This window comes from Mixophyes fleayi, chromosome 1 (genome assembly GCF_038048845.1).
Source record: "Mixophyes fleayi isolate aMixFle1 chromosome 1, aMixFle1.hap1, whole genome shotgun sequence".
NCBI lineage: Eukaryota > Metazoa > Chordata > Amphibia > Anura > Limnodynastidae > Mixophyes > Mixophyes fleayi.
This window is the reverse complement of record NC_134402.1, coordinates 107256673-107283842: the sequence shown is the minus strand read 5'-3', so window position 1 is coordinate 107283842 and position 27170 is coordinate 107256673. Positions and strand designations below refer to the sequence as shown.

At 39.3% G+C, this 27170-nt stretch overlaps 1 protein-coding gene across 1 annotated transcript; it reads left to right on the top strand.

Annotated features, from left to right (window-relative positions):
* Positions 1-241: 241 nt before the first annotated feature.
* MMAA (metabolism of cobalamin associated A) lies at positions 242-22700 on the top strand. Its single transcript, XM_075199144.1, has 7 exons — positions 242-327; positions 3884-4423; positions 8761-8883; positions 13622-13792; positions 15606-15691; positions 18509-18658; positions 21388-22700. The coding sequence occupies exons 2-7, from the start codon at positions 4018-4020 to the stop codon at positions 21673-21675; spliced, it is 1224 nt and encodes a 407-aa protein (XP_075055245.1). The 5' UTR covers positions 242-327; positions 3884-4017; the 3' UTR covers positions 21676-22700.
* The last annotated feature ends 4470 nt before the right edge of the window (positions 22701-27170 follow it).

The window sequence follows — 27170 nt, the reverse complement described above, 5'->3', positions numbered from 1 at the left end:
AGACTGTATTTTGGTATTAATTGATGCCTGAAAGCACCTAACACGTGAAATACCCGACAGGGAAAACAATTTTTCCATCTGACTTCAGTAGAAATATTGCAATTTACCCGATTCCCCATTACTTTAGAACGCTGCTCTTTCTCCCCATTACTTTAGAACGCTGCTCTGACTTTCAGTAGCTACACAGGAACACTGACAGCCGCCTCCTCCCCTGTGTACCATGTGACTACAGCGGTCACATGACCTGGTGACGTTAGAAGGTCCTTTCAGTGCAGGGGATCTGGCTGTTATATGGTGGGTTTGGCGGAGAAGGAAGATTTGATACAGGTAACATAATTGTTTTAAAGAAAAGAAACAGCCTGTAATGTGCAATCAGAAAGTATATTAAATAATAACAACTGATAATGCAGATATAAGCAGATACAGTCTGTATAATACGTAAATATAGTTATTTAAATAGTTAGAACATTTCCCAATCCCCCTTCTATAATCCTTGTGGATATTATATTCATATTATGGATATGGTTACATTTTTATTTTGTGTTGGTCCAGGACTTTTTCCTTTATGACGTTTCTTCTTGTACTAAAAAGTATGTTGTATTCTGTATGACTGCAGTATTGGGTTATAGGCTGTCACATTTAAACACAGACTGATACTAAAGAACAATGGATCCTGTTTGTGAGAGTTACAGCATATAGCACTGGTTCTCAAGCTTTTGTGCCAGTGGTCCTCCTATACAAGTTACCATGAACAATCATAGTTCACTTGTGCAAATAATACATGAATCACAGAGGTGTAGAGACACATGTCAGTTCTTGCAATTGCAGGTTAATGTATTGTACACATATAAGAAATCATGGGCTATAAAGACGTTGTTCAAGCAGCAATAACATAAGCTTGCATTTGTGTGGGGAGGTGTAATGGATTGGTTATTGGACGCACTGCGTAGCCATTTGCCTTTGACAGTTGAGGCATCATAATGTCAACTCATCTAGTTAAAAACTCCATAGCACAGTATCCAAAATTAACAACAAGCAAGAATGTGGGTAGACTAGTGTAAGAATCATAAAAAAACCTTTTATTTGTCCGATTGCTGGATCCTTTCAAAAAAAGAATAAAGCAATTTTATTTATTTTGCAATTCTCACATTAAAGTGAAAATATACATGTTTACACGTGCTTTACATATGGAAACTATTTTTTGGTTACATTTTTAATGTAAAGGAAAGGGTACAATGTGAGGGTACATGGTGGGGGATCTGTCCTATTTATCCTATGGTATATTTGAAAAATGTTATCAATAATTTATACATAAACTTTTCACTTGCTGCAGGTCACATATGTGTTTAACTGAACATAGACATTATAGGGAGATAGCCTGTAAAAGAGGAGGAATTTAAATTTGTCCTTAAAATTGTATTTAGGATAATCCAAATTCAGTAATGTTCTATTGCCATTTTCTTTACCACTTCTGCCTCTTTCTATGCTAATAACAAAAATAAAAGTGCACGGTTTAGTTAATGGCACAATGGAAGTCACTTTTACAGAATGCATGTTATATAATCAATTTTACATATTTTTTCGACTGAGCCAGCATTGCACATAAAAAAGTGGTAATTAAGAAAATTAACTTTTTCACATCCTAGATAAAGAATATAATTTAAATAGAATTTTAATAGAATATGGTATAAAATTGTATAGTTGTTTCATCAAAAAGCGGTTTCTCCTTCCATGAATATCATCATCACCATTTATTTATATAGCGCCACCGATTTCGCAGCGCTGTACAGAGAACTCACTCACATCAGTCCCTGCCCCATATCATGTTTATATACCCAAACACCCACATGTTCTAGAATCAGCTTTAGCCTTGATTCTGTATAACCTTATGTGTAAGAGGAGACCACACCACACCATTTAATTTAATAACAGATATATTAATATTTGTGTCCTTTTTGCAGTTTTTTTTTCCTTTTTTTGCAACAGTTGCAAAAGTTTGTGACATTTCCATTAATGTTTCTAGTTTTCCTTTACAGTGCAATTTAAATCGTTTTGTCTGGATATAGATGTGTACTCACAAGCACATTACGTCAGTCAGGAAACATCTTGTAACTGTAAAGTAAATACAGCCAGGGTCTTGTAAATCCCCATTCCTGCTTTTGCCCTTGTTTTATCCACCTCCTCTCTCGTTTCCTGCAGTGGATTTAGACCAAGCTAATTATATATCTTGTTAACATAGAGAAGAAAGTATAATAAAATATATTAAAACAATAAACTATCAAGACCTTTACTTGCATAATTACACAAGTCAAAGTAAATAACAGGTAATCTTTTAATATTTTTCTTACAGAAATACAGTGTTTAATTCTGAAATGTTAAAGAATAGTTCTTGAAAGTCTGAAATTTAAGTTGTTTTAGGAAAAGACGCATAAGAAACATGATCCTATATTTTCCTTATCAGTCATGCTTCTAATGAATCAGTCCTATTCTTAATGCAGTCATCAGGACCCACACTCTGTGTTTACTATAACAAATATATGGAAAGGGTCCATGGTGCAAACAGTCCATAATTTTAATATGAACACAGTACCAATTAAGATACTGTGTTAGAGATTTTTTTGGGCCAGCATAGATTATTGAATCAGTGGCCAGAATTGTATTAACAACCACTTTAAAGTAAAGACTATTCTCTGTTTAAATGTTGCACTCAACATTTTACCATCATGTTGACTGCTTACTTTGCACTATTTCAAAAGGAAGCATTCAATACGATGCCCCGTTGATAAGTATATGCTACTTTTTTAGGTGGATATTAATGAAAATGTATCCAAAAATAGACAGAAGTCTTACCGGAACCTACTAAGAAAAGGTAGTGTACGATAAGGAGTTTCTGGATACCCAATCACCCAAAGGTGTATGCACACGTCAGATGCCAAACAGGAGCCCTATAAATGTCAGACATCACTGTCTTTCTCTCTGAGATATTCTAGTTTAATATGGCAAATGCTGTTATCGCTGGGAGGATAATATGAGTATGCAAAATAAAAAAATCCAGAAGGACGCAGTGTGCTCCACTTGTCTGGTTAAAGATTAAAATTTACCAAGCAGCATAGTAGACTAGTATTACTCTGAATGAGGCCAATGTGGATTTAATATTACATATTTAAAATGATTGTCTTCATTTAGTTATTTAAGGACTGTTTGTACCATGGATCGTTTTTCCATATATATTGTCTGTATTTTCTTTTTACTAGATAACACTATATATATATATATATATATATATATATATATATATGTATATATACACAAGTTAACCCGTGCATGATACTCATGCATTCTAGTCAAATCAAGCTACTTAAGGTGTTAAAAAGGTTCTTGTCATGCATTTGGGCCATAGCCCAGGCCTCAACCACCAACCACTCCCCACTGTCACCCCCGGCAACCACCAACCACTCCCAACTGTCACTTCTCCTTCAAGAAATATATATATATTTTTTTTAAATCTTTATAAACACTTTTAACAATTGACAAATTAAAAACATCTTAGTATACCAAATTTCAGCCCTTTCTGAATTTTCTTTTTCCACACACACTAAGAATTTAGTAGGTCAGAGTATAACTCCGCCCAGCAGGTGGCGCTGCAACTTGGTTTTATTTTTTCCACACACACACACACAGACTAACACACGCCACTAGACATTTATATTATAGATAGTCACCTTTCTGAATTGTACAGTGCTGCTGACATGCTGCCTTCATGTAAAAATATATATATATTATATTTATGTTTCTTTATTATATTTATATGTGTATTTGAGATAATACATGCTAGCATATTTCAATTACTAAAGAAGTCCTTTCCTAATTTGCCTTCTTTCAGATCTCTTACAAAGGGAACAGTTGAAGAAACCATCAGAAATGCTGCTTTTTCGTTCTTACAAAACATAGATCAGCTTGTCCTAATTTCTCTCCTTTTCTTCACGATCTGATGTTTTGAAAATCCAGCTTGCCAGAATGCAAGGACTAGCCATGTGCCAGCTTAGGAATGTTGCTTGGACATTCTCTAATACTTTTCATAGAAGAGCTGTGCTACTGATGACTTCCTCACAAAGATATAGCAATGAATACTGGACTTCAAGAACAGACACGTTCAGTTCTAATTCCAGAAGGAATCTGTGTATATCAGCCACAGTCCAGCAAGAAGCTGAGCTACTAACAGAGAAAGAACAGAGACTGCTGAATAATATATATGGAGGTTTGATAAGCGGGCATCGAGCCTGCTTAGCAGAAGCTATAACACTGATAGAGTCTACACATATGAGGAAAAGACAAATCGCTCAAGTACTGCTTCAGAAGGTACTATCTCATCAACGAGAACAGGAGCACTTAAATAACGGAAAACCTCTAGCATTTAGAGTGGGTCAGTGTTGTATTATATGAATGCTACGTTTAATACATTTATGTACTATTAATCATCTACTAATTTAACTTTCAGTAACCGGAACACTATATTTTTGTGCTTGTTTGTTTTTTTTCTTTCAGTGTTTTTTTGTGGATTCAATTGCTGAACACTTTCAAATGATGTGACAGGGTCCTGTTGATGTGGCATGGGCTGTGGATTGGGCAGGCACAATAAATATTTTTCACCCTTAGCAAAACTCACCTAGAACAAATTAGACACCTTGCATTGGAAATACTACCTGCTTTGCATGGCTTTTCTTGCTGAGTAAATCAAGGTCTTTTGCATTAAAAAAAGACTCTAGTTAACATGTATTTCTCCTCCCACCAATTATAGCTTTGAGGGTCCCATCCCATTTAGGAGAATTCGCCCCCACCAGTGCTGCATGCTTCTTGTAATTGTGTTGACAACCGAAGCAGTTCAAGGTCAAACAATGCTGCGTTAGTGTCTAACACAGGGTGATCCCCCATAGTTCCACTAATTGAGAGGAGGGGGATGTTCGGTTAAACTTTAAGCTGGAGTTACCCTATATTTACATTCATAGTGTAATTGGCCAAATGGTAAAATCTATGCATGGTCATGTGAGAAATTATGCACAACCTCTTTAAAAGCTTTTTACATATCGGATATAATTAGAAGTCATCTAGGTCATTTGATACATGTAACATCATTTGACAAATATTACATAATAGGTTTTACTTTGTCATTCATTCATTCATTCAACAAATTAATAAGCTAGCATGCAGAAGCCACATATAAAAAGGTAATAACACCTTTACTGCTTTCATATGGATAAAGAAGTTAACAAGATCTAGGTGCTGCTATACAAGTGCAATTTCCAAACAATTTGAAGTCCATTCTAGAGTGTAAAAGATTATTTACAAATGGAGAACTTTGAATAATGTAGACAATCTTCCCAAGATTGAGCTTCGCATCAAATTCACCCGAAACTCAGTCTATATAATGCTCTGAGAAATTCCAAGAGCCTAAAAGATACACCTAGGGATCTATATCCCAATTAATGTTCATGACTCTACCAATAGAAAAGGATTGAACAAGTATGAAATTCATGGAATGCAATATCCTATGAACGGACAAGACAAAGTGGAGTTGTTTGGTTTGGTTTGGCGAATACCACACATAGTGCATCATTGCACAAGTACACCAGCAAATCTACAGCTAAATGGCTAATGCATTAAGGAATCATGGTTTTGGAATGGTCAAGTTCAAACCTCAGTCTCATTAAGATATTGTATTTAGACCTTAAGAGAGCTGTACATAAAAAAGTGTCTTCCAACATCAATGAAACGAAGCAGTGTTGCGAGGGGAAACGGGCCAGAATTCCTCAAACACAATGTAACCTGATACAGAAAATTATTACTTCATGTTATTGCTGTTGAAGGCTGTTCTATAAACTACATTTTCACAAATGGCTTATTTATTTTGGTTTTTTTTGTTGAGTAATTAATGACAAAGTAAATTTGGTTATGTGTTGTTTGTCACATGAGATTAGCTTAATCAAATTGTAGGTCTAGATCAGGGGTCGGCAACCCCCGGCACGCAGCCCCCTCAGTCCTGGCACGCGGTCCGCTGTCTAAATGACAGCCGGAGAAGAGCTGAACTGCTGCGCAAGTGCAGCAGTTCAGCTCTTCTCCGGCTGTCATTCCTTCCCCGACACTGAACTGCTGCGCAAGCGCAACAGTTCAGCACTTCTCCGGCTGTCATTGATTAAAAATGCGCAGCAGTTCAGTGCCAGCTACGCAGTTCCTCCCAAGCACCTTTGCGGACCGTTTCACGCCTGGAAGAGGTAAGTATAAAATGATATAATTTTTTATTCATTTATTAGTGTCCTAAAAATTTTTTGGATGCAATTCTGAGGCCATGAGTCATTGGGGGCATTACTGTGGCATAAAAGATATTGGGGACATTACTGTGGCATACTATGTGTTTCTGGGGGCAACTGTGGCATATTATGTGTTTCTGGGGGCAACTGTGGCATATTATGTGTTTCTGGGGGCAACTGTGGCATATTATGTGTTTCTGGGGGCAACTGTGGCATTCTATGTGTTTCTGGGGGCAACTGTGGCATTCTATGTGTTTCTGGGGGCAACTGTGGCATTCTATGTGTTTCTGGGGGCAACTGTGGCATACTATGTGTTTCTGGGGCAACTGTGGCATACTATGTGTTTCTGGGGCAACTCTGGCATACTATGTGTTTCTGGGGGCAACTGTGGCATACTATGTGTTTCTGGGGCAACTGTGGCATACTATGTATTTATGGGTGCAACTGTGAAATACTATGTGTTTCTGCGGGCAACTGTGGCATACTATGTATTTATGGGTGCAACTGTGAAATACTATGTGTTTCTGCGGGCAACTGTGGCAAGATATGAATTGGGGGTACAACTATGTGGCATAAGATGAATTGGGAGCATAATTATGAGGTATGATGTGAACTGGGGCACTACTGTGCGGCATAACATTTTTTTTTTTGCTGGTCCCTTACTGTTAATATGATATTAGCCTCATAAAATGAGATATAATTATATATATATATATATATATATATATATATATATATATATATATATATAGCCGCAGAGAGGGGAGGGGGCGGCTACAAATTGCCTGGGCCTCTCCCCTCTGGAGACCTAATTTAAAAAAAAATATATATTTTAAGTACTTTTATTAATTTTTTTTTATTGAGTGCAGGGGGATCGGTAGTAGCTAAATCCCCTTCAGCTCAGGTACCTTCAGACGCCAGGTCATGTGACTGCAGTGGTCACATGGTACTCGGCGGGCTGCTGGATATCTTCCCATGCTGTGCAGTGGAGAATAAGGTAAGAAGAAGGTGTGCTGGAGAGGGGGCATTTGTGACGAAAGGTGATGGAGAGGGGCATGTGCCACTAAAAGTGCTGGGCAGAGGGGGGGACAAGTGTGATTAAAGCATGTGGGCAGAGGGAGGCACGTGTGATTAAAGCATGTGGGCAGAGGGGACATATGTGAGCAAAGCTGCTGAGCAAGGGGGCATGTGTGAGTAATGCATTTTTTTGTAAGAGGGTGGCCTGGTGATTTTCACCTGCTAGACATGCCCCCAATGATGTACTGCCACACCCCCAATTGTACGACCACTTGCGGCACAACATTTTTTTTAGCCATGCTTAACTATAAGGGAGGACCCATGGAGTTGCTGTACTGGGGCCATGAATTTCTCTAGGCAACTATGTGTGTGTGTGTGTGTGTGTGTATATATATATATATATATATATATACACACACACACACACACACACCTGGGCTTGACTAGATTTTAGCCGGCACTCCGATAGAAAAAGGTTGCCAACCCCTGGTCTAGATGATACTTATGTCCTGGTATATAAGAACAAAAGTTTGATATGGGTGTACTTTCTTTTCTACATGACTGTGTATGGTCTATGTACAATGCTTCATTTTTAACAGGGCCAGCAATTTGGCAAATAGTCATCACAATAATAATATAAATAGGAGAAGTATTGTTTTGTTTGCACACTAAACATGTGTAGATATTTAAACAGAAAATAACCCCTTCTTATCAATAGTGAAGAGGCTTCAGTTAGTAACATGTTTTGAATTTGTGAAACTATTTAATTTGAAACCTCAGATAGAAAAAAAGATCCTGATACTTTTTATAACTGACATGCTTGCCGCAATATATCCATTCCATTGTATGAAAGTGAATAACTTATAGTGAATAACATAACTGTACATACAATACAGCTTCTAAGATCTATAGTCATTGTTTTCAGATTACACATTTGTTTACACATTAATATTTCTGTGCATTCATTGCTGTCTTCTAAATATCTAGTGGTTTTTGTAGTAGCTGGAGGAGAGCATTCCATCACGCATGCTACATATGCCCATAGGGCTATGTGGAAATTATATTGGATCTGGTTTGGATACTGACAAACAAGGTGAAGGATGATTACATTAATTTTAGATTTTAATCGTTCTGGGTCTAGCAGTAGGACAGTGACCATAGCCATTATCTCTGCGCATCATGTTAGACGACTTGATCTTACCATACATAGCCAGCTTTAATTCTGGTATGAATGCAAATAAGTAACTACGCTATCATGTTTCACATGCAAGGAAACCCCTTCTATTACACATGTCTTACTATACTATCTCATGGTAATTTTGTGTTGTCTTGTCCATTGTATACTATGTGCAACTGCTTTATGCCGCTGTGTGTGAAAAGAAGAGCTGCCTATCTGATGTTGAAATAGTTTCCTTTGTTTCCACCTTTTCTGGCACAGGTCTGTCTGGTCCCCCAGGTGCTGGAAAGTCCACGTTTATTGAATACTTTGGAAAGATGCTTACAGAACATGGACACAAAGTTGCTGTTTTAGCTGTTGATCCATCCTCTAGCACCAGTGGTGGTAAGTTGCACCAAAGCATTTGCATAATTATCACTTGAGGATAAACATTAAAATTAGTCTTCTCTGAATTGAGCTGTTGTTATCACTACTTCACTAGTTCATTTACTCTACCTATGCCCCTGGATGGAGATCCAGAAACAAAGTTGCATTGGGTGCTGTTATCAGACGAAAAATATCAAATGACAAAGTATAGAAGGTACATGCTGGGACAATACGGTTTCCCAAGATGTATTTCTGTTACCAAGGGAACTGCAAGATTGTCATACAGATTCAGTCTTCTGTATTGCCCCAGATTGTCAGCAGCTTCATTGGACACTTAGGGGGGTATTCAATTGTTAGCGAGTTCCGCTAAATACTCGCGCTCTAAAAATATTACCGTTAATATGGTAATATCTCGCTGGATTGCAGCTCCCTGATTTGCGAGCTGAAATCCATCGAGTAAATTACCGTATTAACGGTATTTACGCGCATATTACCGTATTACCGGTAATATTTTTAGAGCGCGAGTATTTAGCAGAACTCGTTAACAATTGAATACCCCCCTAAGTGTTCCGCAAAATACTTGCGCTCTAAAAATATTACCGGTAATACGGTAATATGCGCGTAAATACCGTTAATACGGTAATTTACTCGCTGGAAATCCAACGAGATATTGGTAATATTTTTAGAGCGTGAGTATTTAGCGGAACTCGCTAACAATTGAATACCCCCCATTAAGTTATTTAATAAATATGGCTAAGGTCAGTAATGCACCTGAGATGGGATGTGCAGTACCCCTATGTAAAGAGGAAAGATGATACACATGGATATTTTGAAGAATGCAGGACAAAAATATATGTGCCTGCATTATGTCCCCAACTGTCTACTTGCATTATCCATGTGTTCCCCATGGGGCTATTTCCAGCCCCATATGAGGTACAGTTATGCTCAGGAGGAAGTTGTTCCTCTACACTTCGCTTTAGTAAAATATTAAAGAAAACTTAGGACACTTTTGGTGTTGTATAACTGCGATAAAATACACTCTGTATTTGGCGGTTGTCTGACAGTGCTGCTCAACACTGCTCAGTTTCTACCTGTTGGTCACACCCGTATTGCACCCAATTTTATTTTACTGGCTGTGGTGAGCACAATTTATTTTCAGCTGAAATGTAAAAATTATATTATTGTTCAAAACATGAAAAATCTCTGTATTTTCATTTTTCCCTCCAAGTCCCTAGGCCACATAACTTGGTCAGCAGACCTTACCCAACCTTACTAAAACATGTTCTAGTTAGTGAAGAGGCCAGAATAAAAGTGACTAATGCAAATTGTAAGTTCAGGGGGTTGCTCAAAGGTGCAAATCTGCACTAAAACTATAGGAACTAATCAGACACTTTTGTCTTGTGTATTTCTAGTAGAGGTTAAACAAGAAAATGTCTCCTTGTTTGCAGATTTGCACATTTCAACAATGTAATGCATAACCCTCAAAATGTATATAAAAGATCATTTACTTGTATTTTTAATTTTGTAAATGTGTCTTGTAAATAACAAAAAATTGCTTAGTGAGAAGAATAGAAATACTCTGTAAAAGCAGAAGCAAACCAATTAACGACTAAAATATATTCATAATGTTTATTATATATTTTTAGAATGAAACCGGCTGCTTGACCATCATGTGATAGATGCAATACCAAAACAGATACCTTTTATATATCATGTGTTGGATTGTATTCAGATACAAAATAATATACACTACATGTTGTTCTAGGCAAATATCTCCCTTTTACTCCTAAAATGCGCATTCTTGGCTTGATTGAAAACCTAAAAATAATATGCTTCACTGATGATGATGATGATGATGATGATGATGATGTACACATTATTCTATACATGACTTAATCTGACTACACAAGGGAAGCTCCTAAGCCTGCAGCCTTACAGTGGAAATCATTAATAAATAAGGAGTTACCGTTCCACAAAATTGCACACACAATAAAGAGATTATTGATTGATTCAGTAAAGAGATAATTTGGTAACCTGATACGTGCAGATAATACTGCTGTTACTGTATATTTCTGTACCTGTAACCACTAATACTGAGACCATCAGAAATCTAAACCATGATGTATAATTTGTATTGTAACCTTGCCTTTCTTTTCTTTTAACACACAAATATGGCTGGCAAACTCGCCGAAAATCTGCAATTTGACAATACCGGACTTTCATACATTTTTTTTTAACGCAGATATTTTTATTGAAGGTTTCAAACAATACAGAAAAAAAGAAAAAAAATAAGTTATAGTACCAATATATAGCGCTCCAAGCGTGACAAATAGTACAGCATAATAAAACAGACATATCCCCTTGAAGCATGTTAACATATCGATGTTGTGATGCACCAAAGTACTAAGATGGTTCCAACCTGCTCACTCTTAATGTTGAAGGGGAGGAAGTAGACCATAGAAAAGACAACTGGGTGAGTGGTTTTCATCTGCCAAACATAGGTGCAGGAAGCACATGGGGGAGGGGGCAATCTAGAGCTCTAGCAGGAAACACTCAAGTAGGGTCAAAGCTGGCAGTGACCATATCACTTATCTCGTGTTTGCCCATCTAGAACAAGTTTTGAAATATTTTGGCATAGTATTTTGGGACTGATAAGTAAATCGCTCATGCCCCACAACTTCATTAACTAGGGCCATCCAGCCACCAAACCCAGGCCCATCCCAGGCCATTCACAGTTTAGCAATAATGATCTTATCCAAAACAAGGAGATTAAAAACGTATCTAGTTGCGCTTCTCCTCAACAGCAGATCAGCCCCCAATCCAAACACAGGTCCTGGGGAACATTAATGGAATTCCAATACCCGTGTCTCGTATGACCTCCACCACCCTCGACCAGAGGTCTCCAACCACAGGACAGCTCCACAGCAGATGCCAAAAGGTGGCAGAAGTACCCCCACATTTCGGGCAATTGTAGTCGGATATAGCACCCATCCGGAGCAGCCTGTGCGGAGAGTAGTATACTTTATGTAGGATGTACAACTGAACTTGTCTGTGTCTGGTACAAGAGGTGGCCTCCCTAGCACTATCACGCATAAAACTCCAGTCCTCATCATCCAGGGGACCCAAATCTGTCTCACACCTTGTACCCCATCCAGATTGTCCGTAGCAAGGAGGAAGAAGATGTTTGTGTAAAGTACAGAAATGGTCTTAGTTGAGCCCAGCTGCCAAATTTCTGTACAGCTCCATGGGCAGCCCATCAACAACTGGTGCTTTATTGCAGGGAAAGACACAATTGCCGTATCAATCTCTTCCACAGTATTGGGAGCCTGGAGGCAATCCACATTCTCCAAGGAGAGCCTGGGGATACGCACTTGAACCACATAATCATGTAACTAAGGTGTGGAATAGCCTGCCCTGAAGGTGTACAAATCAGAATAGTAAGCACGGAACACAGCAGCAATTCACTTGGTTTGAAAGTGGGTGGTACCTGACCAGTCAGAAATGTCAGAGACATTATTGTTTTGCAATTCCATCCTGGCTAAATATGCCATGAGACAACCATTCTTGTCCCCCTGTGCATACACAGTATGTCTGGAGGAGAGGAGCCGGCCTTTAGTTTTATCTAGTAAATGGTCAGCTCATGCCTTCTGCGCATGCAGCCAGGTCAGCCTATTAGCAGACAGCTGCGTGGATAAGTAGTTCTGCTTCAAATCTTGACAGGACTGTTCCAATCTAGATTCCTCATTCCTATAGAATCTTTTACGGCCCTCCACTCGGTTAACCAGGGTACCCTGTAGTAAGGCCTTAAAGATATCCCAGAGGATCAGTGGTCTAACTGTGGTGGCATTTATAGAAAAGAACCCAGTCTGCCACTAGTTCGGTACCCGACCCCATAAGTATTAGCCTGAACAGGTTGAGTTTCCAGAATCGGTGTTTGGGGCAAAGGCAGTGACTAGCAGCACTGGGGAGTGTCGGATATCCCCCTAGGAAGGTAGCTACTTTTCTACCTTAACTAACTGAGAGCTATCAAATACTAACTTGCAACAAGGAACTCTCCCATAATATATAGCCCTCACACACTGTATATGTAACATTTCTGAAAATCAAAGAGTGATATCAGTAATATATCATTCTACATCACTATGCCAGCAAGTCCCCTGCCCTAGACCTGAATAAGAAACAACAGTATGAACTAAAGTTGTCCATCTAGCATGTGATCAGTCTGAGGCCTGCCGTCCAGCCAGTCCATCACCTCCTAGGGTGTAGGAAAGAAATGCATGTGGCCATCCACCACCACACGCAGCTGTGCAGGAAACAGTATTGCATACGGAAGCTGCAGGTCCCAAAGCCTCCATTCACTTGGACAAATTGAGCTCTACAGGGTGACAAAGGTAGTCAGCGAGACACTTTCAGGTGGTGAGAGATAGCTACAGTGCTTGAGGCTGGATAAAGATACTGATTTTTGCCGGAGAGCAAACACCATGCAACTTACTCCATGCCCAGTCAAACCATGGCCCCCGGACTTTCATACATTTACCCCAAAGTGTTATACTTTGTTTTGTCAAAAGTACAAATATTTCAAAATCAATTAAAGGAAGTTTAATAAATATATATCTCAGAAACAAACTTTGACCGGTACTTAGGACATGCTTGCAATTCTGGTATTAAATCTGTTGTGGATATTATGATAATCATTAGATAAATACTTTTCTTCCCGTCATGTCATTGAATGTGATGTGATTTTGATTGATTTTAGGCTCTCTCCTTGGAGATAAAACACGAATGACTGAGCTGTCCAGAGATATGAATGCTTATATAAGGCCCTCTCCAACAAGAGGAACATTGGGAGGAGTCACCAGGACAACTAATGAAGCCATTTTACTCTGTGAAAGTAGTGGCTATGACATTGTTCTTGTGGAGACAGTAGGTATGACAAATATTTACTATTTACAGTACATCTAATCTACTTTACCTCCGCCAGGGACTGGGGGTACAACATTGGAACAGTTCATATTGTGATTTAACTGCGATCTAAAAACAGGGTTAGGCTTAAGTAAGGTTCCTTTAAAGCCATCTGTCCAAATTCCTTAGAGGTCTAAGCTTGTTTAGCTTATTTTTTGTGTGTTTTTAATGCTATTTATTGTGGTATTGCACAGTAATTACCCTCATTGATAATGCCATGAGGCAAGTGGAGACAGCTGTCTAAGGCATCCGGTTTTGGAGGACAGCAAATTGTAGGGAAGTCGTTTTGTATGTGTACAGTTTCTTGCTGTAAAATTCTGTTAGTATATACATGAATACATTCCTGGGATCATGTTTATTTCATAAAACAGTGATTAAAATGGATCTTTCACTTACACAGAACTTTACCATATTTACATTGACCTGACTGTCAGAAAACAGTATAATTTCTTTCATATTTACATTTTTACAGGACCGTGTAGATACAATGAAATGATGGTCCTTCTAGCTATTAGCAGACTGTACGCACTTAATACAAGCTCTTAGTTCATATAATGTCACATTCAGAGATGTCCATATACTTCTATGTCAGTGATATATATTATATTGTGCATGAAGGAAATCTTATCACACCAATCTGTCAAGCAGTTGACATGATACAGTATATGCATGCTTTCTGCTCTATATTTATAGTGTAGTGTTTTACTTTTGTAAAGCCTGTACTAGTTGTTATGTTCTAACTATACCTGTAAATTAACATTATTTTGTATAAATCACATTGCTTTTCCTCACTTTTGTACCTTAAGGCTCTAAGAATGAAGTTTCTTAAGCTGCAATTGTTTAGTGCAGGACCACAAAAGCTATGGTAGAGCACATGAGATTACATAGACTGGTTCAGATTGCTGTGAATTGTGGGAAGTGAAAGCAGATAGAAAATGTCAAGGGAGTGATATGTTATCTGGAGAACTTTGTTGATGAGTTCAGTAACAGAAGTTCCAATGAAGATAATGTGTTATTGCATCAACCATGCATGCTAAAGTGAACACATAAATTCATAAATATATTATAAATTATTTCTTTTAGTTCGTTCATACTACACAGGGCAATTTAAAGTGACAGGTGCACATTAATCATGTTGGCATCAACTGCGCCACACTACAGTTCAGCTAAAGTCTGCAATTTGTTCCCTGATTCCTTCTAAATTGTAGAACGCTGAACTATGTTTCAGATGTAGTGTAGTGTGATTTGTGGATAGATCGTTAAGTATGTCAGCAGCTCACTTGCAGGTGGAGGCACTGATATCGAATGAGTTTACCAGTAAAGTACTAGCATAGTCATACCCTCTGTGCCGATACTGAAGGAATGAATGGATCAGTACTACAAATTGCTGTACTGACTTCCTTCCTCTGATTGCCATTTTTCTGAAAACATTTCTTGGTGCAAGCCTTAAGCGTCTCTCCAGTTGCTGAATGTGTTCTCTGCAGAAGACATTGGTCCAGTGTGAATGTTGATGTAGTGCTCCTAAACTCTCAACACTTTTATGTTTGTCCCCAAAAGCTTTACCTAACTTTTTGGCAGATGTACTGTAAATAATTGTGCTATCCTCTGAGTCTGCACACTGTTCAACTGAACCTCACTTCACATGCACTTTTATTTTCTTGCCCTCTAAAGGTTAAAATGTACTCGTTTAACCATAATCACTTGTGTGCTCATTGCATGCTTGTCTGATCACAAACGTTGACTCCACATCTAAACCGTGTCACCTTGTCATTTTGCAGGTGTGGGACAGTCGGAGTTTGCAGTGGCTGATATGGTTGACATGTTTGTATTGTTGTTGCCACCAGCAGGAGGTGATGAGTTGCAGGTATATTATTCATTTCCATTCAGCTGAAAGTATATTTACCATTATGAAGGGAATTCTAGGGCAGACATGCATAGTTGCCAGCTGTCCCTGGACAGTCCCAGGTTTTAAAGATTTGTCCCTGGAATTATTCCTCATTTTCAATATTTAGGTTACACTGACTGACCAGTACAGTGTCCCTTTAAAATATTGTAAAATGTAGACTATGGAAATAAGTCTAGGTTGCTAATATTTTAAAGCCGATGGGCTTGAGTCCTCTTCGGATGTAAGCCCCTTTGTGTGCCGTATTTTGTGTGAAACAGCTCTGCGCATGCTCAGACAAGGACTTTACGCCAATGAATGCAATTGCATGTAATTCATGTCACGCAAATAACGCAACATCATGCGACTTGAAGGGTGGATCAGGGAAGGAAGGGGTTAGCACTTCTGTCTCACAGCGCTGTGGTCATGAGTTCAATTCCCGACCATGGCTTTATCTGTGTGGAGTTTGTATGCTCTCCCCATGTTTGCGTGGGTTCCCTCCGGATGCTCTGGTTTCCTCCCACCCTCCAAAAACATACTGGTAGGTTAATTGGCTGCTATCAAAATTGACCCTAGTCTGTGTGTGTGTTAGGGAATTTAGACTGTAAGCTCCAGGGACTGATGTGAATGAGTTCTCTGTACAGTGCTGCGGAATCAGTGGCAGCACAGTGGCCTAGTGGTTAGCACGTCTGCCTCACAGCACTGGGGTCATGAGTTCAATTCCCGACCATGGCCTTATCTGTGTGGAGTTTGTATGTTCTCCCTGTGTTTGCGTGGGTTTCCTCCGGGTGCTCCGGTTTCCTCCCACACTCCAAAAAAAAACATACTGGTAGGTTAATTGGCTGCAATCAAAAATTGACCCTAGTCTCTGTCTGTCTCCCTCTCTGTCTGTCTTTGTGTGAGTGTGTGTATATATTAGGGAATTTAGACTGTAAGCTCCAATGGGGCAGGGACTGATGTGAATGAGTTCTCTGTACAGCGCTGCGGAATTAGTGGCGCTATATAAATAAATGATGATGATGATGATGATGATCAGTGCCGCTATATAAATAAATGGTGATAATGAAGGGGCGGATGAACGTACGTCATGTACAGAAAGGGCATGCCAGATGCGTCCGAAGTTCTGGGTTTCTCTTAAATACATATTTTTTAGCCGTATGATTTGCACCAGCTACAGGGCAGGTAAGTGAGGACTCATAGTGATGACTGTCACGGCATCGTCTTTGTATTAAAAACTACAGGTATACGTGCCACTAGATAACACAAAACATGAGTATGCACTAAGAACATGTTGATTTATGTATTTAAAGAAAAAAAAACATATTTTTATTACTGATTATTGTGTTATGAGTTGGTAGTAGTGTTTTCTAAAAAAAAAAAATTTTTTTTAATGCATTCTTCTGGCACTTGATATTGTACATATGCGTGTGCATATCCTGCACTCTGTTCTGTCTGTTAACATACGACAAGCACTGTCTAGGTAGAACATTCTTGCACCCAGATTCAAATGGAAACATATCTTGAGGTCCTCTTGGATTTGTATAGGGCACACATACACATACAGGTTGCGTTCAAAGATGAATCAGGCCCATTGTGTCACCCCCAAATTATTAGTGAACAGTTATGCAGTGCAGGTGGTGCTATATGTTGCACTACCAGAAACACATCTTGTATCCGCGGCTTCTGCTGTGTTAATCTGTATCAACTCTAATAAATTCTTGTCTGTTGTGTTTCTTCTTAAAATATTTATCCACCCGGTTAGCCAATGAATGTAAATCAGCTGCTTTTGCTCAAGAAAGCTGGCCATATGGGAGCAATCATTTATTTTCCATGTGCGCTAGATTGGATTGCTTGTAATTTACATTAGCATTCACCTCTGTCTGCTTCCTGTAGTGCACAGGAAGTTTTATGTGGCATTAGTTTAGAACTCATGTTTTAAATCACTTTAAGTTACAGACACTACACAAATGAGTATGCAAATCAAGCGTATGGTTTAGACCTTCATCTGGATTTTCTAGAATCATACTTTCTCCGCTGTCTTCCTGTTACAATTACTGAGGAGCTGAAATGTGTGCCTCAGATTGGAAACAGGTGTTGGCTTGTTTGTGCATTGTACATTCAGGCTATGTATGTCCCCCAGTCTGCCTCACCAGTACTAACTGGGAGGACAGGGTTCGTTTTCATGACATGTTTTCCACTGAGTACACTTAGCTGTATTCTCTGTAGAAAAAAAATACTAGGTTTTTATTTATGCATTTTACTTATAATTTATCTGCCACTAGAATTAAATGGTTTATGATTGATGATTATGTGCATGAATTACTTGGACTAGTTTTATACATTTATTTAAACCATATTTTTGGAAAAAAGACACAATTTAATGCATTTTTCTCTCTCCTATATCATGACACAATTGATCCTGGATGAGGGAAACGAAACGCTAAAGCTACTTCTACTTTGTCAGAATAGGAGGAAAAGCCTTTTGGTGTAAATCTTCCCACTTGAGAAGAATGATTATTTAACTATATATGTTGCCCACACACAGTGTAGCCATTTTGTAAGCTGAGCTTAGATTCATAAGTGTGTGGTCTTTCTGTTTTGTGTTGTAATTGCTTCCAGGCTGCACGGTTATGAAAATTGGTTCAGCTCATAAAATGGCTGCCTTCACTGTGCAGGGAACACATGCATTGCCAAAATGGCTGCCTTCACTGTGCAGGGAACACATGCATTGCCAAAATGGATGCCTCCATTATATATAGTGACAGAAAATATTAAGTGAATAATGATATCTCTCTTTAGGGCATCAAACGGGGTATAGTTGAAATGGTAGACCTAGTTGCTATAACCAAGGCTGATGGTGATTTGCTAATACCAGCAAGGAAGATTCAAGCAGAGTATGTGAGTGCTTTGAAGTTACTTCGGAAGCGATCCAAGACATGGAAACCTCAGGTAAGCCGAGCTCTAGGAGATTGCGGAAAATAAATTGATATTTATTGAACGGGAATGGGCCATGCTGCATCCAACTCCTTTGTATTGTGCATTGAATATGCCAAGAGATAGTTTGAGGACTACATATTTGCTTACTGGTGTTTTCTTTACTGAATGTGCAGAATGCCCAGCAGATTACAGCAATCATCATCATTTTTTATCCTCGGTGTGATGTTGATGATTGCTGTAATCTGCTGGACATTCTGCACAGAGGCGGATCTAGAAATTTAACCTACCCGGGGCGATTTTGGGGGGGGGGGGGAGAGGAGAGGATTTAGGCCCCGCCCCCTTTCTGATGTCTAAGGCTGCCGGAGGCTGCACAGTATGTACAGGTCCGTTCAGCAAGTGGCTGATATGGTAGGGGGGGGGCGCCCCCCCCCCTCCCGGATCCGCCACTGATTCTGCACAACTTCATTCAGTAAAGGAAATACCAGTAAGCAAATGTTTAGCCCTCAAACTATCTCTTGGCATATTCAATGCACAATACAAAGGAGTTGGATGCAGCATGGCCCATTCCCTTTCAATAAATATCATCCTCAGTAGCGATAAGTGGAAAGGGGACACTGACTGCATATCAATTCATACCTCCTGCTGCTATGTAGGAGGTGGTTATTGTTTGTGTATTGCTCTAGTGGCTTTTTATGTGTCATACAGTCACTGCTTAAATGCAATGTGTTAATATAATAGACTATACAGTATTCTTGGGTGAGTCAGAAAACACTCTGTACATTTAATTTTAGATTATATGAGTGAACCAAACACATCCTCATTTTTCTCACAATATATTTTACTTTTGTAACTATAAAGGACAACACAACTCTACAACTAAAGTATCTCTATATAAAGCATGAATGTAAAAAAATGAGACAAAGGTAAAACACAATAACAATGAACTCTAACCTCTGACTTAGTTACACTTTCATAGAATCTAGAAAAATTCCTGCAAAAGAACATTATTATGTATTCATCTCTTAATATCCCATTAGAAAAGTTGCAAAGGGAAAGTAAAAAAGTTTGTATGTCTTTAAATTGCATCTTTAAAAACTATTGGGCATAGAAACATGTTTTAGGTGAGGGACCTGTAAACTCTCCCTCTATTTTCTCTTCCTATATTTCTACGCTGGTTGAAGTTTACTACACAAGAAAAGAGAATACACAAAATCCAGTAAAGTAGAAATTCTGACTTAATAATCCACTGCCATCACTTGGTGCAATGTCTGTCAGTCTGGTTGAATGACATCAAATTGGCGGAACTGATCTACTGGCCTTCTTTACTGACAAAATATTTGCTGAGCATAAGAGCAAAATTACTTCTCCGATAAAACATAATTTCAGAGATGTTTGGGAGTGTTCACTGATGTCTCATCAAGCATAACTTGAGATTTGTGCACTGTATAAGCAGCCTATTAGTCATTGTATATGACAGTTGTGAGCTACTTCTGGCTGCATATGGCCTTCAAAATAGCCCTGCTCATCAACATATCAACTTTAAATTGCAGTGTACAAATAAGCTATCAAGTATTTGTGTGCTACATGAAAAAACAGTCAGTATTTAACTTATGTGCAAAACAGACCACTCATTTGCACCCCTTGCATTGTAACATGGTTTTGTCCAGGAGACTGAAATAAGAATCCTCTTCATTTAAGATCCTTAATGAATCAGGCCCATGGTCCTCTTCTAGTGATTCTGATATCACAGGATGAGTCCATTGCATTCACAGACTGTATAGCAAGTTAGTGATTGGATGGTGATGACTTCTCTCCAGTTTAACTAGCTGTGCCATAGGTTGACTTACTGTGTGAAAGCTATTCTGGTGGGCTCATCTCATAATTTGAGTTGTTTCTTCTTTGTAAAGTTAATGTGACCCATTTGTGGTTCGAATTGTTTGCACTGTCTTTAGATGCTTGCAATATGAGGCTGGGGCACACAGGCATTTATCAACAACACATTTTGCCATCAATAAAAATGCAATGTTTGAAGCTGTGAAACACTCCAGTAGTACTGCTTATCAGTGAATGGGAAACACTGATTCCCTGTCACACAGGAGGGGTTCAGCTGGGAAACCACTTTATGCTTCACAGTTGAAGTGTTCTTATGTGAGAGGGAAACAACATTTCCCATTCAGTGTGAAGTATCACTGTGGATGCACATTACAACTTCCAAATGCTGCATTCAGAAATGGGCATGGTGCACAGGAGAGATTTAGAGGACAGATGCGCTTTACCTTTAAACAAAAGCTGCAGAGGAAAAAATATAATCTCCTCCCAATTTACGTGTGTGTCATAATCAACTCACAATTCAATGACTTGGGTTGTGAACTAATGACAATGGGTGGCAAGAACATCCTTGCTGGAGTGACATGTCAGGAAGGTATGAAATTATGCCAGGCAGAAAGGTCACAAAACCTTAAATTGGGTCAAAGCCTATGTAGAGAAAAAACATGAAATATATTTGGCATATACAGTCACCTACACAATTAAGCAAAGACAATGTTTGATGTTAAAGTGCCTATAAAGTTACAATATGCACCTTAGTATACATAAATTCTAAATTCTAGCATTGTGGAGACTGAAACAAGGAATTCAAAATCAAATTATCATGTTTCGATTCAGGACAGACTATTTTTGTAGTATTACAGCCAATTAACATAGGTTGAAAAGGTATTTTAATTTTTCCATTCATGATTCAGGTTACTCGCATCTCTGCTAGAAGTGGGGAAGGCATCCAAGAGCTGTGGAAGAAGATGATAGAGTTTCAGAACACCATGCTTACAAGTGGCGAGCTTATAACCAGGCGCCGGAGTCAGCAGAAGGTGTGGATGTGGAGCCTGATTCAAGAAAATGTTCTCCTACATTTTAGGAACCACCATGCTGTTAAGCACCAGATTCCTCTTCTGGAAGACCAGGTCGTTGCTGGCGTCCTGTCACCTGGTCTAGCAGCAGACATTTTATTGAAGGCTTTTTCTGAAAGCAGCTAAAATACTGCACAATTTATTACATGCCTATATACATCCATGTGCATAAGACTGATTGGTACATATTACTGTAACTCTTATTTATTTCAACATAAAATAATTGGGCATTGTATGTAAATATAAATACTTTAAATAAAATCATAAACTGTATTTTTAAATACACATAGTAGGTTACTAAGACCGTTTTTGTGAATGTTTTACAATGTTTTAAATAGTCTCCCAGACTAAATGCATATGGAAGTTAAGCTGCTGGGTGATATGTGTCTTTTTTGCTATCGTATGTGGTTTTAAACCACCCAGGATAATAGGGAGTGAACTAACACTACCACCTGTGTACACACAGATAAGCGGTTTGTTTTATCTTTATTTGGTCTATGAGTTTTTAATTAATTAAAATCTTGTTAAAGTTTACTGGACTAATAGTGTTCCCTATTTGTAGCTTTTATATTCCTTAGATATAGTGAACCACAGACCACTTACTTCTGACATACATTTAATTTATCTAAGACTGGGGAGTACCCTGGATATTACCAATCCGGAGGAAAGAATGCCAAGTATATATCTGGTATGTGAATTGTTTTTAATTAATTTGGACGCTTTTGTCTTTACTTTCATACACAAACTAAAGCCTGACAAGCAGCGGGTTACAGAAGGTTACCACCGTGTTTCTAAAAATGAATGAAGAACAAATTTGATATTTAGTGTATATTTGGTATTATATGACCATTTAATATACATACATTTTTAATATCCTGAAATAACAGATTTGTGAGCCATATTCAGTGTATAGCAACACAAGGACTAATATATCTTCCATTCTTTAATACAGTTTTTAATGACCATTTGTGAGGCAATATCGGCTTTGTGCCTTTTTAGAAAAAAAATAAATGAATCCCATTGGCTGGGAGTTCCAACTTTTATTTCCTCCATCTAGTTCTTTTCCTTTAGTTTTTGAATTACTGTAAACAAATAATGGGACAAAGTCTGCTCCAGAACTCAAAATAAACATGCTAGAATGGATACACTAATGCTGTTATCACTCTTTCTGGTTCTTAGCGGTCTTTTAATACCAAATAATTTTGCAGTCACATTACAAGAATACACAAGCAGGTATAGAATGGTATGAACAAGGATATGCAAAATACAGTATCGAGCTGATTTGCTTTCCTGCAAACACGATACTTGTATACCTAATCTAAAGAGTTCCAGGCACTTCTGCCGATCTGTTATGAGACAATACCTCAAGAACAAGACATTGACATATTTAAATCACGTTGCATACATCTAAAAAGCATTTCCAGAATATGCACATATCTCACACAAAACACTGCAAAATCTTTAATTCATGCACTCATTATCACCGGCATTGACTATTGCAATTCCTTCCTTACTGGTCTTCCCCAAATCAGCCTTTCACCCCTACAATTTATTTTGCACACAGCGACTTGATGATTTTTTCTTGCAAATCGTTCTTCCTCTGCTTAGCCACTCTGTCCGTCTCTACATTGGTTGCCTTTTTTTTTACAGAATCCAATATAAAATATATCTACTAACATATAAAGCTATCAATAAAACTGCACCAACATACATCTCCTAACTTGTTTCAAAATATCTCCAAACTCGACACCTCCATTCTAGACAAGATCTGCATCTCACACCACACTCCCATTCCCGGTTACAGGACTTTTTTCGGCCTGCACCCATTTTGTGGAATACCCTCCCTAGCACAATAAGACTTTCCTCAGGTCTTCAGGCATTCTCTGAAAATCCACCTTTTCAGGCAAGCTTATAGTATTCCTCACCCGCCCTCTTAACCTCACTAGGTAACCCTATTGCCACCCTTTACACAGTTCACACAAGTCAACAAGCCTCTGACCAACATTGCTGTGTGACTGGATCATATAGTTCACTAAGCACGTTTCACCTTTGCAGTCTGGTTAGACTAATGTGCAATGTGTAACCTCATGCATCTCAGATGCTCGATTGGATTGAGATCTGGGGAATTTTGAGGCCAAGTCAACACCTTGAACACTTTGTCATTTTCCTCAAACAATTCCTGAACAATTCTTGCACTGTGGTAGGGCGCATTATCCTGCTGGAAGAAGCCACTGCCATCAGGCAATCCCGTTGCCATTAAAGCACCTACTTGGTCTGCAACAACGTTAGGGTAGGTGGTACGTGTCAAAGTAACATCCACATAAATGCCAGGACCCAAGGTTTCCCAGCAGAAAATTGCCCAGAGCATCACTTTGCCTCCTTTGGCTTGCCTTCTACCCATAGTGCATCCTGGTGCCATCTCTGACCAGGTAAACAACGCACACACCTGGACGTCCACATGATGTAAAAGAAAACATTCATCAGACCAGGTTACCTTCCTCCATTGCTCCATGATCCAGTTCTGCTCACCATTGTAGGTGCTTTTGGTTGTGGACAGGGTCAACCTGGATGCTCTGACCGGTCTGTGACTATGCAACAAGCTGTGATGCACTGTGTGTTCTGACACCTTTCTATCACAGCCGGTGTTCTGAAACAAAGTATTAATATCACCTTAACTAGCCTGTACCTCGTTTCTCACAAAATGTGTATTATAGCATGTGCTTTTTATAGCCCTTGCTTTTGTTCTTCAGCTCAACAGTGTACAACTGTAGTGTCTAATTACATGTAGATAAGGGAACATTGTAGCTCATTGTAAGTTTATGTATATTGTTCGATGTGGCAGTGAGGTTGTTATTCATCGTCCTTAAAATGAAGCCAGGCTGTTATGGGTAGGGATCCGGTTGCAAGATATTGGTGAGGGGGAAGGCTAATTAGTTTCCATTGTTCTCACAAGACTACTCCAGACGTTTGGTCTACAATCTGGGAGGGGATTTACAGCTCATCTCCACTCCCCTCTTCAACCCCCTAGTCCAGGACTCGCCAATGTTTAACAAGGAGAGGCCCAGGGGTTTGCCTAGGGAGGAGAAAACACTGTGGAAGCCACTCCAAGGGGGAGGTGATGGTCATTCTGGGAATTAATGGCTGGAGGGTGGCTGGTGGCTCTACCAGTGAAATACATCTGCAGATCCATGGGTCGTCAAGCCTGGACAGCGAGGTGACTAACTCCTTAAGCTAGTGGGGTAAAGGACAGATGATGTGCTAAACCTGCCTGGCATTTATTTACTGTGTGTACATAATATTTTAGTAATTGTTTTTGTTACAATAAATGTATTGTAGTACTTTTCTAACTGTATTTGGTAGAAGGTACTGGGTAGACTTCTCTGGCATAAGAAGGCACCCGTGGGTGGCCAGCCTGAGTGAAGTGGGTAGAATTGGGTCAGAAAACCTGGTATCTTCACAGCCAGCATTAACTTTTTCAGCAATTTGTGCTACAGTAGCTCTTCTGTGAGGTTGGACCAGACGAACTAACCTTCGCTCCCCACATGCATTAATGACCCTTGGGCGCCCATGACCCTGTCGCCGGTTCACCAGTTGTCCTTCATTGGACCACTTTTGGTAGGTACTAACCACTGCATAGCGGGAATACACAACCTGCTGCTCTGACCCAGCCATCTAGCTATCACAATTTGCCCCTTGTCAAAGCTGCTCAGATCTTTACGCTTGCCCATTGTTCCTGCTTCCAATACATCAACTTCAAGAACTGACTGTTAACTTGCTGCCTAATATATCCCTCACCTTGACAGGCGCCATTGTAACAACAGAAATTACTTCACTTGTCAGTGGTTTTAATGTTGTGGCTGGTTGATCTATATTGTTAACATTCATTTACATAGCACAAGCACACTCAATGGTGCTTTACATTTGGGAACAAACACAGTATTAAACAAGACTGCTTATTACCACACAGACAAAGAGGTAAGAGAGACCTGCTTGTAAGCTTACAATACAGTAAATATACTGTATATAAATAACAATGAGTTTGATAAATGAGGTGCCACAGATTGAATATTGGTCCAGTCAGATTGCAATAGGGAACAGTGATTATTTGAGACTATATTATCCAGTCAGACAGCAATTGGTCTGATATTTGAGCACGATTGCACTGTCCAGTAATTTGCTCTAAATCTATTGAATCATTTTAGGCATGTTAGTAAATACGGCCAGTAAATGGCCAGTACCGGACTGTGTGTGCGGTCAGCTTCTGACTGATCCCAATCAAACTGGTAATTATCTAGTTTTTTGGCCTGAGGGACTGAATGATCGGATCTTGTCACTCTTGCAGTGCAGCAGAATTGATCTGTGTTTAGTCAGCTTTAGATATTTGGACAATTGGATATACAAGATAAGGTCAGAAAGACATCTGTTAGCAAAGTTCTGTATGAATATATAACATTTTTATCTGTAATGGGCACCTTTGAACCCAGAATGAGAGTGTGGATTGTTCTACCACTGGCACTAATAAAATGTGCGTAGGATCACACAGTTGCCTATGAATTATGACTGGTCTGGTATTTTATGCCAGAAAGCATATAAGTTTTACTTATAAGTAGTGTTGGCTAGTAGAACTGCATACTTGTTACAGATTAGTCCACGCCCCTGATGTGACTTAAACATGACCAGTAACACACCCATTTTGGATGAGACCATACTCTTATTCGCAGTACACCGAATCTGCAGGTAGTGACGTAATATGATCAGTGATCACTACATCATTTTCTAAACTTTCCAGTAGATGATATCTTCAGCCACATTCAATCTTATTTGAAGAACAAATGAACCTGAAATTTCAGTCACTTTGTATTAAATACATATGTAAATATGTTTGGGAAAAGGTTGTGGGGAAATATTGTTTTATCAGGGAACAACTCGTATTCAAAATGGGACTTGTTATTCCCATATGAAACAACACTGGTCTCTGAAGTTATTTGAATAATTTTTATTTGTTAAATTCCCATCATATTATCAATGATACTGTGGTAAGATCTCTCCCTCTCCCTCTCTTACCCTCTCTCTTTTCCTCTTCCTCACCCCCCCCCCACTCGTCTCTCTCCCCCACTCTCTCTCTTTCGTACCCTCTCTGTCTCTCACCCTCTTGCTCTCCCTCTCTCTCTGCCTCTCACTCTCTCTCTCCCCCGATCTTTATCTCTCACACCCTCTCTCTCCCACTCCCCCCCTCTTTCTCCCTCTCTCACTCCCCCTTTTTTTCCCTCCCTGTCCCCCTTCTCGCTCGCTCTCACCCTCTCTACCTCTCTGTCTCTGTCAATCTCACTGTCTCGCTCTCCCTCTGTTTCACCCTCTCTACCTCTCTCTCTCTTTTCCTCCCTGCCCCTCTCCTCTCGCACCCTTTCTGTCTCTCTCTCTCTCTCTCTCTCTCTCTCTCTCTCTCTCTCTCGCACCCTTCCTGTCTCTCTCTCCCACTCTTTTTTCTTCCCTGTCCCCCCTGTCTCTCCCCCTCTCTCCCTCTCACCCACTCTCTCTGTTTCAAAAACAGTGTTGCATATGCCAGTGTGGTGGGCACATTTAGGTGTTACAATGCTAGACTGGATGTAGCACAAGAATTC